The sequence below is a fragment of the Homalodisca vitripennis genome, chromosome 1 (assembly GCF_021130785.1).
Source record: "Homalodisca vitripennis isolate AUS2020 chromosome 1, UT_GWSS_2.1, whole genome shotgun sequence".
In the NCBI taxonomy this organism is placed as follows: domain Eukaryota; kingdom Metazoa; phylum Arthropoda; class Insecta; order Hemiptera; family Cicadellidae; genus Homalodisca; species Homalodisca vitripennis.
In genome coordinates this window covers 112,112,792-112,127,499 of record NC_060207.1, presented here as the reverse complement: position 1 = coordinate 112,127,499, position 14,708 = coordinate 112,112,792, and the positions used below count along the sequence as shown (strand labels likewise).

At 31.7% G+C, this 14,708-nt stretch overlaps 1 protein-coding gene across 2 annotated transcripts in view; it reads left to right on the top strand.

The window, feature by feature from the left end:
* The window catches only part of LOC124369354 (major facilitator superfamily domain-containing protein 6), a 68,176-nt gene that overhangs the window by 49,195 nt on the left and 4,273 nt on the right, over positions 1-14,708 (top strand). The window contains exons 8-12 of one of the 2 annotated variants that reach the window (XM_046827341.1): positions 411-547; positions 2,057-2,181; positions 5,399-5,641; positions 6,649-6,813; positions 7,198-7,230. In XM_046827341.1, the coding sequence (XP_046683297.1) occupies positions 411-547; positions 2,057-2,181; positions 5,399-5,641; positions 6,649-6,813; positions 7,198-7,214 (687 nt within the window). In that variant the 3' untranslated portion in view covers positions 7,215-7,230. The remainder of the gene's footprint in view (positions 1-410; positions 548-2,056; positions 2,182-5,398; positions 5,642-6,648; positions 6,814-7,197; positions 7,231-14,708) is intronic. The other variant, XM_046827335.1, reaches the window with a different exon arrangement.

The window sequence follows — 14,708 nt, the reverse complement described above, 5'->3', positions numbered from 1 at the left end:
TAGAATTAGGTTTAAATGTTACCATGTTTTCTTACATAAACAGACTTTGCAAACTAACAATTACTATTATATTGAGTTTTAAATCAAACAAACAGCTGATGTAGAGTGTGATTTTAGAAATTAAAGCAAAGTTAATGCCTCTGTGATGTTCATTAACTACATAGACACTTCCTAATAATAATACAGATGATGAAATAGTTACTGTTTTTAGATTAAATAGCTCTGGTAAAGGATAGTAATGGGAATTTCATAATATTGGTACATGTTTGACATAAAATGGGAAAGGTTTAATAATATTTCTTGTACAATGTGTTTATTTTAGAAAATCAATTTAAGGAAGCTTCAGAGAATATTTTAAAAGTACTTTCTACTTTTATATTGATCATTCACGTAAATGTTGTTTTTTGCAGTACACACAAACACCTCAGGCTGCTAGTATATTACGCAATGTTGGGAAAATGTTCAAAGACATCCAAGTGCTAGTGTTTCTGCTGTGGTTGGTTGTTGTTGGAATGTGCACAGCTTTAATATGGAACTTCTTATTTTGGTAATCCAATTGTTTACCTTATATAATTATATTGGGTAGTAATTACAAATTTAAGACAATTCATTGGTTTTAGCACTGTCTACATTAAGTATGATTTATCAACGTTTTGGGTTTGCCAGTATTTGACTATGTTACTACTTTAAAATTGAGTAGTCTATCTTTGATGTGGTGCAGTACAACACACTATTGTTTTTCTCAGGAACTGTAGATCATAACTGTAATGTGATACATGGTAAATTATGACTAGAAAAATGATTTCCATGAGACAAATAAATACTTGCTGGAAGTTGTGTACTAAATATCTAACTTCAACCCTCTTATAGAGATGGTAAAATTAATATTTTTAAAAAACCAAAATATACAAAATTACCACAATTCTAAAAGACAAAAATGTCTGTATTTAGTTTTCTTGTAATATCCTATATAGTATGTAAGAATAACCCAACAAAAAGTTCATAAACAAAATTGAACATTTGTGTGTGTGTGTGTGTGGGATATTTTTTGAGGATTATGTATAAAGCTGCATGTAGTGAGTTTTTCCTTCAGAAAATAATATTTTTATTCTAGTATTAACATATTAATTTTAGTGAATACCCAAATTCTTTTACCACAAAAATTTACATCATCATCACAAAAGGCATTTATTTTTTAGGATTATAATTTATTACTGGTTTTGCCTATTTAAAAATTGGCATCTAAACTAAAAAAATGTTAATTATAAGAGTTTACAATTTAAGGTTATAAAACAAAACATAATCAAAATGGAAGCAAATTACTTTGGTGCAATAGAAAGAGAAAGAATTCTCTTTTTTGTGTTGGTATAGGTAACTTAGTACTATGTCTTCGTTTTGCAAACCAAATATATTGTTTTAGCATTCTAAGCGTAGTGAAATTTGAGCAAAACACCATTGTTTGTTTTCTTTTAATTACGATGTTGATTAAAGTATTTTCTACACAATGAAATCTCCTCTTTTCATTAATACCAAACATATTGTGCCATTCATTCATAAAAAGTAGTTTTATTTTCATTAATTTGTATGTTTTTTTTTTTTGTTATTACTCTGTCGTTTGCCTCTTGAATAAGATTGAGGATTTAACTACTTTGGTGGAGAATGGCCTTGTAAAATTCTTCAAACAGGGCTCCTGTTAGGAAAAGTACAAAAATTATATATATATATATATATTGTATATATATATATATTATATATATATATATATATATATATATAAAATTACATGTATTTTATTAAAATTTATTTAATTTGTTGCTCTTTATAGTAAATATATGTGCTCTTCTGTCAGTATCTATTACGATAAGGAACTATGAAAGAAAGTCCTGTGGACAAGAAAAGGCTTAAATTAAACCTTATCATCTTAATACACAGGTATATTGGCCTCAGATAACTATATTATACTGTTTTATCTCAAGATTTTGCCAGTCATTGTAAAATATTAAAACTATTGTTTTAGCATTACTTTACTGTGTATGAAAATATAACTGTATTAAAGGTATTTGGAAGAACTGGCTGATAATTACGGGTGCTCTGTGACGCAGCAGTGGATTAAAACATTGGAGGGGTTAGTTAATGGTGTCCAGTGCTTCGGGGGAGAGATTCCGTTTTTCTTTCTATCAGGTAAGTAAAACGTGTGAGTTTCAATTAACAAATCAAGGTCATTTGTTAAATTCATTTAAAGTTGAATGAGAGTACTGTTCTGTGTCAAGGTTATGTTAAAAATTATGAGCATATAGATTACAATAGTACCCACTGAATGGCGTGTGTCAGTGGCATTTTCTTTGTTGTTAAATTTCAAACCTTTTCAGTTAAATTTCATTGTTAGTTAAATTTTAGTGAATCAGTGCCCTAATCTTTGAAAAAAAACTATAATTGGTAAAGTACTGTTAATATTTTAAAGAGCTAAAAATTTACATTCAATTTCAGAATAAATAGATAATTTAAATAGAAATATTAGCTGCACGATCAATCAATAAAACTGCATATACATTATATAAACCTACAAAAATTAACTTTATCACAAAAAATAGAACAGTGTATATGAGAACTTTTATTTTTGTAACAATTATTTTTATTGTTAACACTTAGAGTGCTAATCCCGTAATTTTACGGAACGGCGAAACTTCCGAAGAATGCTAATCCCGTAGTTTTACGTGGTTGTCATTTCAATTGGTATTATATTACATTGTCCGTATTTAAACGGGTTTTGCCTACTCTACAATGTTATTTGGGTTTTTAGTAACACAATTCACCGCTAGAAAGCGTCAGATGTATTGTATGAGCTTAATGACAAAGCAACTTCGGTCGCGTTGTTTACGTGCCGCTAACGTGACGTTCGTTGCAGCCGGCAGTCGATGTCGCAATCATGGCTTCTCGCAGCTTGAACGACGTTGCGATCAGTGATGTATTAGATAAAGATAATTTTATTGGAGTAGATAGTATTTTTGACGATTTTGACATTGATCCTGATTTAATGGAAGAAGATTAGACACATACTTCAGGTAAGAATAAGTAAGTCTATTTATCATATAAACATCAGTCTAAAAGTTTGGTTATGATATTGTTTTCGTGAATCAAACTATAATTTGTATTATAATAAATTAACTTTATACAACTAATATTTTATTCTTATGAATAAAATAAAAATATATTCATATTTTACATAGTATATTATTATGTTACAGATGCTGAAAACAGTGCTGACAGCGAAAGTGATGCCGACGCATCAATGACGGCATAGTTTTTTGTCAAAAAACTACAAAACATAAAAACATGATTTGTATTATTCAAAGGACAGTTTATATTTGTAAATGGGTCATTGTAAATAATTGTATGTATGCTTAGTTTAGTAAGTTAGATAAAAAAACTGTCTCAAAAAATAATTTTTTTTCCAAAAATATATGTTTTTAAAAAACATTTTTGATGTGTAGTTTTTAAAAAAACCACTAAAAATCTCACGTTAAAAGAAAGACGAAAGTAAGCTGAATTAAGGTATGTAAGTATTTTTCTCATACCTTAAATACTTTTTTTTAAATACATTTTTGAAAACCACCAAAAACGCCCAGCATTCTACAGAGTTACATGTCATTTAGGGCCAGCACTCAAAGTGTTAATAACTTGAATATAGTAGTAACTTCCTCTACATATAGCAACCATAGTATAGACATATACTGGCACTAAGGAGCAGCTTGTACACCTCCAACAACTGACTGACAGCTGCAGACCTTGGCTGTTTGTGGACTATCAGCTACATTGTTGTGATCTGTCACTTGAACTTGCTCAGACAAGACTACTGAACAACTCCAATGTTTTTATGCAGCAGATTTCACTGTAAATAGAGATTATTAATATTATGTGTATATTGCTTCATCTATCAAATTATACAACAGTATTTGCAGTTTTGACTAGTGAAATATTGATGAAATTATAACAAATCATTGATACACATTATTTGTGATTTCTAATCGAACAATTCATTTAATTATATTATTTTGATTTTACAATCAAAATTACTATCTTCATTTGAATTGCCCAAGTGGTGGAAGAGAAAGGAAGTTTAGAGAAAAAAATGGTGTTAGTAGAGCTAAAAGTTATGTATATATCCAGTCTCCACAAGGGAGAGCTTTTCACTCTAAAAAAGAGCTTTCTCAATATATTAAGGATACTTCTGGCGTTTCTGCTGGTGTGTTGCTCCTGTTCAGTTGTATGAAGCATTGAAATTAAGTAACCAAAAGTGTCAGCGATTTAGGTAGCCTCTTCAAATATTCAATGAAATTCTTTATCTGCATTTTCTCTTACGGATTTCACGCTTCAAAGTACAGTTTCAATGTGTGTAATTGCAGATGATAAATCCAAGTCAATTCCTTGTTTTGCTTAATTTTACAGTGTAAATAAAAAGTTTTTCTGATGCCAAGAGAGAAATTATAAATTCACCTTGACGCAAGGAGTTTACTAGCATTAAAGTTCCTGAAGAAGAGTCTATCGTTCCAGTTTGTAATTTCTTCTAATGCTACTTCAATGGGTTATAGAAGCTCTTTCATAACAAATACCCATCTTATTGGGCAAAGCTGCAGGAAATTTTTCTTGTTGGTTTCAAGATCTCTGATTCAATGCACTTTTGTAAAACACCTTGTCGTTTAGGAGTGTTGACAAAATTATACAACTTCTCCACTATTCCTAAGCAGTTTCTGATTGACAGAACTTCAGACACATTTGTCGACACCAGGTTAAGGTTATAAGAAGCACAATGTACATATTGCTGCTGGATAAGCTTCTTAGTTGTGCCAATAAACCTCCCACTCATGGCAGCAGCTCTCGTACCCCTGGCCACGTAAGTTATTGACATCTATATTACTGTCTTCAAGACATTTAATTAAGGCTTTTGCCAAGTCACTACCCGTAGCAGAGGTTAGAGCCATGAACTTTAGATATCTCGTAGTCGTTTTTATAATTCATTGTCACATAAAGTAGGCACAATGAAAACTGTTTAACTGTTGAGACGTCAGAGGTTTCATCAACGAGGACGCTAAAATTAGCTTCTTTAAATTAACTTGCTATTTTTCTGGTTATAACGTGGTTGCAAGCATCGATAACTTAATTTTGGAAATTCCAACTTTTTCATTTATAGATGATGAAAGTCCTCTTGATTCTACTATAACAGATGAAAACCATGATTCAAACAAATGTCCGCTGAACACAGAGTTGGAGATTAGTATTATCTAACTAAAGTATTCATGATAAACACCAGTGCTATCAAAATTTTTGACTTTGTATTATCAAGCTACTCTCATATTGAAGGTCGTTGAGTATTGTATTAATATATTGTTTTCTGTTGTAGGCTGGATACTGAAGAAGATCGGCCATACACACGCTATGTCACTGGTGCTGTTTGCCTTCAGTATCCGGTTCCTGCTGTATTCCACTCTGACGAACCCATGGTGGTGCCTGCCTATCGAGATGCTCAACGGGCTCACGTTTGGTCTACTATACGCTACCATGGCATCGTACGCTAGCCTGGTGGCACCACCTGGCACCGACACCACAGTACAGGGGCTAGTCGGAGCCATCTTTGAGGGAATCGGTCAGTTTCTATAATGTATGCTTTTTACTCTTTGGTAGAACTGCATACTGCACCTAATCAGACATGAATTGTTAGAATAAACAAACAGATTACTCACGAAAATACATTGGTATGGAAGTAAAAACACATGCATGTATGCATTTTAACATTATGCGTGGCTATACTGTACATGTGAAGAAAAATGTTGAAAAAAGATTGTTGCTCTCTTGAGTAAAAATAAACAAATTAAATAATTTTTGACTTTACTTTTGTCAGCAACTAGATTAATATATATATATAATAATATATAATATATATAGAAGGCGTGTAAGCCTTCTAAAATAAAAAATAAGTGTAATAATACATAATAACATTAATTGGAAGTTATAATACATTTCATAAATCTGTGACATTTTAAAAATAGCTCTTTAGCAGTTCTACATGTTATGAAATATAATGTGTAGTATTATAATAGTTATACAATCAATATTCAGTGAGTGTGATGAGCCAGTCAGATTACATTTAAAGTTTGTTATTAACGATGGATTATTTAAAACGATAATAGGGTTTGAGACATTTCCCATCGTTATATGTTACACAAAAATATAACATAATCTTTGAGTATTGAAATCTACCCTCTTCTTCAGGTTTCAAAAAATCCTAGTAATATATTGTACATCAAAGTCATGTATGTTTTTTTGACATACAAGATAATATGTTATACAATTTAGTTTACCGTGTGGGAAGTCCATCACCACACTTTTTAGTTTTAAGTTTTTTGTGCATGTATAACCTTATGTATTAGGGTTTTCTGAAACCTGAGGAAAATGTTAAATTTCAATACTCTAAACATCTAGTGTTCTGTTTTTGTAACATATAATATGGCAACTGTCTGAAATCCTTTTGTTCCTTCAGTTTATGTTTTTATTAAGTTATTTTTTTTTCAAAGGATTTAGTTTATAAGTTCCTTGAACAATTACCAAAGCAGTGTCCAGTTATCAAATCTTAGGTACACATGATAATTGCAGGGGTGTCAATGGGCAGTTTCTTGGCTGGTTTGATGTTCGACCAGATGAGTGGTGCCATGGTGTTCAGGATATCTGGGTTGGCTGTGCTGGTATTATGTGTCCTGCACATCTGTGCTCAGTTCTTCATCAGCCGCAGACACATCCTCGTAGTCGCCTCTGGCAAAGGTCAGTCTTCATCATTCCAACAACAATGCTTGATTATCAGTCATTATTAATCTTAAAGTTAGCCTTGAGTTACTGATAGTTGTGAAACAGTAAGTTATTCTTAGTTACTCAATACACACCACAATAAGACATTACGGCTCCAAGCAATACTAACCTAGTTTCCAATTGTGTTTAAAACTGTACATGATTTTCATTAACTTTTAAGCAGCTGCTCTACCAGTTAGATTTAAGTTGTAACTTTAAATATATTTTTGCAAAAACACTTGGATATTAAGTTATGTCTCCAACTACCTGAATGTAGACATACTTATAAGATTACACTAGTTAACTTTATGGTATATATTTTATTGTAACAATGCCCTCAGAGAATTGTTTCTTTGTTAGCTCCAGAAACGCAGTAAAGAGTCCAGTTTGCAGGTCGGTAAAACCTTGAGCTTTGATAGTTTAATTTTCGGTGATGGGAGCTTGACTGGTCATTAGCACCATTTCTTTAGTCATCTTCAGTTACAGGATAATACATTCCATAAAGTAATGTTCTAGACTTCTTGTGACAATTTCTATGGATGGATGTATGAATAGAATTTAGATTAATACATTTTTTTACTATACTTGTAATGTAAAACAGGACTTTTTACCTGTTTAACTATTACGACCCTTTACCATCTGTTGTCATATGTAAAATGTTAGTTTGAGTCAAATAATGTACAGTCACACATAAAGTAGCATTAACATCAGAATACTTGTATGGTTAACAAATTATTGAATAGTTTTCACGAGGCAATTACTATATTAAATGACAAAGGATGATTCATTTTTGAACAATATGAAATAGTATATGGTTTATGCTGTCAATGGCTTTGAAAAATAAAAGTAAGTAGGCTAATAATTGTTACATTGTAAGCCTTATATCATCAATCACTTTTCACACGTTCGTTTCCATACTGTGGTTATTAGAACAAATATTGATGGTCATTTAAAATATACTTGTATGGCTAGTACTCAGAGATTTGGCTGAGCACAATTCTCTCAAGAACTTTAGATTGAACGTATAAATTATTTATCAGCCTATTATCTGAATATGAAACTGGTACCAAGATCTTCTGAAGATGATGTACCAGAATAGACTTATTAAAATGGAAATATAACACTGCTTAGAGACCTTTTGAAATTGAAAGTGATTATGTAGAAAACAGCAAATAGTATATATTTTGTGAGGCATATAGAAATGCCATTGTATCCAACAGCATTGCTGCAGATATGGTGTATAATTTAAAAATATCACCCTTTATCTCTGGCTTGAAATTAATACAGAAAATTATGTCTATGATGAATATGAATTAAATGTGATTAAATCAGTTTGCTTGTTCTTAGTTATAAATTGACTGTGAATATCTTGTTTTCCTGCCTCAAGGTGTTTTACTTTACATCCTAAGCTACTTAGCAACTGTTTTGTATTTTTTAAAGACTTGGAATTATGCTGAACATGGCAGATCATCACGTAGAGAATGTAATTTGTCATTCACGGTACTGTGCACCACTTATTTATATGTTTTTTCATATAACACATTTGTCATAAAAAGCATAGGCGTTTTTGTTGGAACAATTCACTATGTCATCAATGACAGGCTCTCTATGTTTTAACATGGGATGAACATGATATCAAATTTAAAATCTTCCTCATCTATGAGTTTTCTTATGTGATTGAACGTAAGCCTTCAATATATTTTCAGAATAAATACAATATATGAAGTCATATTTTTAAAAGCTGGGGATAAAAGGTGCTCATAGAGGGTGATATGCTCTGGTTCTTGAACCATCATCAGATCAATAAGAGAATCAGACTCAGCAGTGAGAAATGTTGGTTCCAGTGACATTATTTTTAAGTTACAGGAATAGAACAGAGGAATCATATGCTGGTAGGAAACTTCTTATCAATGGATAGTGGGACAGGATTGATTCTTGAACCGGAACATATCAGAGGTTGTAACCAAAATTGTATAATATTTTTTTAACTATTACAGAAAATAAACAAGTAAAGTAGTTTTTAATCCATACTGGTCACTGATATTACAGTATTCACTTACGCTGCTCTTTAGCACAGGTCACTCTTAAATTACTTAAAAATTGTGTCATAGCTGAAACAGCTACTCAACTTGTTTCATCCCCACTCCACTTGTCCTTGATCGTGTTAAAGTTTAAATAATAACTTTCATCTCAAATCCAATTCAAAAATACATTATAGTTTTGTTATATTTTATATTTTTTCTACTTGTATATTCCTTCTTATTACACAATTGGTAGGGTTTTAATTTTGTTTCTTAAAACTTATTCAATTAAGCAATTCTGAAGCAGTTACGCCGGAGGTATTATTTTGTAACAGTTCTTGTTCTTTTTTTATGCTTTCTCTGGTATACACTTTTCTGGTTAAAGTATCATTTAGTAGTAGATTGCTTAGTTAGAATGGTTTTCATTTATGAATATTTTGTGTTATGATCCACCAGTAATTTATTTATGAAGCTTTATTATTTGATCTGTGTTTTTCATTGATACGTAGATTTGTTGTCCGTATTATGTAGATTGTGTAGTAGAATATGTAGAGTAACATTTGAACTTAATGTTTGTGGCTTTGTTTGTAAAATTAAACTGTTAATTGTAAATGTGGCAAAGTAAGTCGCGTTCTAGTATCAAAGTATTGTGTTGTTTACCTTGTTGTTTTAACTAGTTATGTCCATTGGAATGCTGTAAAGTTGTAATTAAATACGGTTTGATATATTTGCTGTTTAAGATGTGAGAAAATTGTATTTTCTCTATTAGACTCTTAAATTATTATATATATATTTTATTATATATATATATATATATATATATATATATATATATATATATATATTATAGTTATAATATTTTATTGTTATAAATAATGTATTTTCACTGGTGAATTCCTTATGAAAGGATAAACATATTGTTGCATTCCTTACATTTGCCATTTTAGAGTTGAAATCAATTAATTTGTTGTGACACTTAAGGTTTAAAATATTCATAAAAAGTTGTTATCATTGTTCCAAGTGTGAATTAACATTAACATTAGTTTCTTCTGGCTAACCAGTCTATAGATATGTCATAGGTAGAGCACTTTAGTGGGACTGCTGAAATATATTCCTGAGTTGATGTTATCATGGTAAAAATAGTAGACAAACTTGATCAGTTTCTTAATTTCCGTAACTTTTGCATGTCCTGACACCCAGATGAGAAAGAAAGTTTATTTTCCATCCTTCATTGCAGAGGGTCTTCACATCTTATAAGAACTAATGAGAAAAGAATTGAACTCTGATTGCCCAGAGAAGACAAGACAACTAAATGACATGCCTTTGGTACTACATTTTAGGACAAAGAAAAACCAAGTAATTACTCAGGAAATGTGAGTGGAGAATTGAGAATTTTTTCAGAATCAAGAACAATTACTGGCTTCCTTACAGGACATAACGTGTTTGATGAACACCTGAGGAAGTTTGGTTACTTTGGAGAAGATTCTGTTAGGATGGCCAGGGAACACTTTATTATCTATTGATAGAACGTAATACAATAGCAAGGAAAAGAGGCAAAATCTTAGCCTGGCATCAAGTTGAAGCAGAGCCAAGTAGTCTTGACCCCATCCAAATGTGTATATTTCTGGGGGAGGCATCACTGGCAGATATCTATAACTGAGAGATCCCTTAGTAATTTTGGAGTAGGAGATCAGAGTATACCTCTTAAATCATGTTGGATTGCACTTCATCCACCCTTCCTTAACCCTCCATCAGGCACTTAAAATTAGAAACACCATCAGGCGCTCACGGAGGTTTCCTCCAGGTTAGCGAATAATGGATATCATAGTCGTTTAAACTGTTTTTATTTGTTTAAATATTCATACTGATTTAATTACAATGTGATATATTCATTTTTAGAAATTAAATAAAAATTACTCTCTTATGTAATGAAAATTCAAAATCTTAAAAAATGTTATTGTGTAATAACAACATGATTTATTTTAAGGAATAATGCAATTAATTGTAAAAATGTTTAACCTACTGTAATAATATATGGAAATTAACTTAGTTTTTAACTTCTTACAAAAACAACTTACTTTAATTCTTGAGATATTATACAATTGTAATTTTGATTATTACTCTGAAATCAAAATTTATTCTTTACTAAAAATTTTTTACACACTACACAAAGTTTAAAAACATTTTCTTTCTGGTTCTTATAACGACAATGTTCACTCCATAAACAGTACTGAAATGTTCCCTAGCACACTGGTACTGTACTGACAAGTCTCTCGTCTTCATTCTCCATTTCACAAAATGCAAATAAAATATATTGTAAAACTTAAGAAGAAACCATCACAGGTCACACATGGAGGCGCACAAGGATTATTACTCCATAAAAACTAAACACAATAAGGCGCTCACAGAGATTTCGTCCAAGCACTACAAACACAACATCGGGCGCTCAAGGAGGAATCGTCCGGTCTCGCACGGAAATAGACCTCATACTGACAGATTTTGACAAAGATAAGCGGGAGGCTATTGTTTCGCTTCCCCGAAAGATGCTCGTGAAGTACACTGCGGGAAACTACTGCCAACATCAGAAAAGTAGTACTATTTTTAATAATAAAAAATACATGGAGGAAAACTCTGTTTAGCGCCCGATGTAGGGTTAACTCATAAAATACACTACAATGAACAAAATTTGATTGTAACCATTATTAATCAAGGCTGATATAATTATCATTCAAACATGCTAAAAAATTAAGAAAAACAAAAGCAGTAATATTTATTGCTAACATACAAGGGTGGTTTGATAATTCAGTGACTTTTTGAAGAAAACAACTTTTTCGCAAATAAATATTTTATTTTTCAATACAATCAATCACATTTTAGCTCAATACATTTAGTCCAGCATTTTTTTAAATGTTTTTATTTCCTCCAAATAATAGGTTTTCTCAGGGCTCTCAAAATAGGGGTTTGTTGCAGTAATGACGTCTTCATTCGACCCAGATATCCTACCGCCCAGCCTTACTTTAGGTTTGGAAACAGCAAATAGTCGTAGGGGGCTAGATCTGAAGAATATGCTGGATGGGGTAGCAGTTTCCTCAAGATAATTGACTATTAACACTCTGAGCATCCCAAAAAACTGTGACCTTATTGGCAGACAGACTCACCTTGGCCTTCTTTGGTCCATGTTCACCCCGCACAACGCACTGTTTTGATTGTTCCTTGGTCCCTGGTGTGTTGTGATGGATTCATGTTTTATCCACAGTTACAAAACGATGCCAAAACTCGTGTGGATTCTGGATGATCATCGCTAAACACTTTTGAATCAGTCACACAGTTGTGCTTATGGTCGAGTGTAAGCTGTCATGGCACCTATCTATTTAAATATATCTAAATATTCATGTAAAATGTGATGTACCCGTTCACAGTTGAGATACTTACAGCATGAGCCAAATCACACACTTTCATTCTCCAATCGTCCAATATCATTTCATGGATTATGGACAATATCTGGCATGATCACTTATTTTTGGTGACTTGAACATTTGTCATCAAGGCATCACTAATGATGATGTGTCAACAACTGAACTTTGTAAACCACTTCTTAACCATTTAAATTTAAGGTGCCTAGTGCCCGTAGTACTTATCAAGTCTTTCCTTAGTCTCAGTGATGGATTTTTTACGTATAAAGTAATGTTTAAACAGCGCACGAAATTCACTTTTTCCATTTTCATGAAAATTTATGAGGTTGTCTCCTTTGAGCGACTATCAAACACCAACTGCACTACGCATCTTGCTCAAAATTAGAAAGTTGTCCACTGATAGATTACAGTTGATGGCAGAACTGTTGCATTTACAGTTACTGCACGGAAGATTTAAAATGTCACTGACATCAAATTACTCTTGTAATATAAAATATAATGGTTTTACTAACTGTAATTGATGTACTCAAATTGTGATAAAATAATAATATATCCTTCAACATAATTTAATACTGAAAATTATATCTTGAGTCCAGATTAAAGTGGTGTACTCTTTAGCATTGAGAACATCCAACTGCGTTAGAGTAGTTGGCATACCTACCATATGCACTATATGATGTTATACATGTTAAGCTGATATACACTTGTAGTTTGAGAAATTCAACTGCATTAGAGTTGTCAGCATGCCATGTGTACTACATGATGACATCATACATAAGAAGCTGCTGTACGCTTTGCATTTGAGAAAATTAAAAATTGTAGCAGATAGACTCTATACAAGTGCTGCGGGGGTATGTGGTATATCCCTAGCAATGAACATGTTAATACTTCATATAAATCAATATTTTGATATAATTTTTAAATTTATGGTGATTGAAATTAATCAAACCATTTCCTCCTTATACTTGTTATTGATTGAAATAGTTTGGAAATAAACTATGATATTTTATCACTGTAAAATTCTAGTAATGCACTAATGTTATACCGCTTGAAACTAAATTCTCTAAATAATTTTCTCTACATTTATAAAAAGTACTTATTTACTCAATAATACTTTTTTATGTTCTGGTTTTAACAATCTATTTTTATTTGTGATTTAGATTGTTTTAGGTCATATTATTCATGTAGATTACGCATGTTTAAAATTAGACGTTGCTTGACCATTTTAACACATTAATTTATTTTAAAAATAACTCTTTTTAAAAATAAATAGTAATGGAGGAAGGTATTACATAAACATGATATCAATCAGTGTTATTACCAGGTAAATAACCATTTTCTTACAGTACCAGTATTACAATTTCCAGACTATTATTAAAACAGTAGTGCTATGAATTAGTTGTTAGTACAGTAGACGCCCTCTTAACCGGCCATTACAGGACCGAACCCCCGGCTGGAAAGCGGTTTGGCCAGTTAATTTGACAAACATAACCTTAATTGGTATACTGTATATGTACCAACTACTTAATACTGTACCGGTAAAAAAAACAAATAAGTATTTAATTCATAAGGTTATTTTACTAAAAACTTAATTAATTTTAAAGGACAGTGGCATATAGAATACATAATAACAATATAGAGTAATACTGTATTACATTGTATAAGAAAAATGTAAAAGTAAAACTTACATTTTTTTCCGAAGTATGGTAATTTTAGACACAGAATGTCCGTTAAATACTAAAAGAAATCTGTTATTTTCTTTTGTGTTTTCTTCTCCATCGTCTTTAAGAAGGCATAGTCTCTCCACTTTTTAATGAACATCACATCTACAGCTGTCGACAGGTCTTGCTGCTTAATATACATTTTGGCCAACTGAAGTACTTTTTCTCCTCTTCATGACTGACTTTTTCTGCTTGATCGTCTTCGTCTGAGTTCTTTGAAATACCTTGTTCACTTGCCTCCTCAACAATTTTTTCTACGATTTGATCGTCACTAAAAAATTTTTTCAAGGTCGTCGTCACCTGTCACCCATTCATTTACATTTTTATCTTCAAGATGATCATCACTAGTACTCAATTTTCTTAAGTCTTTAAGTAGAGCTGTATTGTTATCTTCTAGGCATTTCTTCATACGCCTTTGCGGCCATGTAGATAACACCCTTAATATTTAAATGCTTAACAGCTGATATAAGTTTCATTCCCGAGTCCACCTTCCCCAAAATTTCTGAAAGGAGTTTGTGCCGATAACGTTTCTTTAATCACTCTATGACTCCTTGATCCATAGGTTGAATGAGACTTGTGACGCTTGCTTGAAGGAAAACCAATTTTATACCAGGCGCTTCTTCATATTCAAGATCAGGGGGTGTGTGCCAGAATTGTCTAAGATTAGAATGGCCTTTTCAGGTCATTTTCATTCCTTTAAATATTTTTTTACTTTT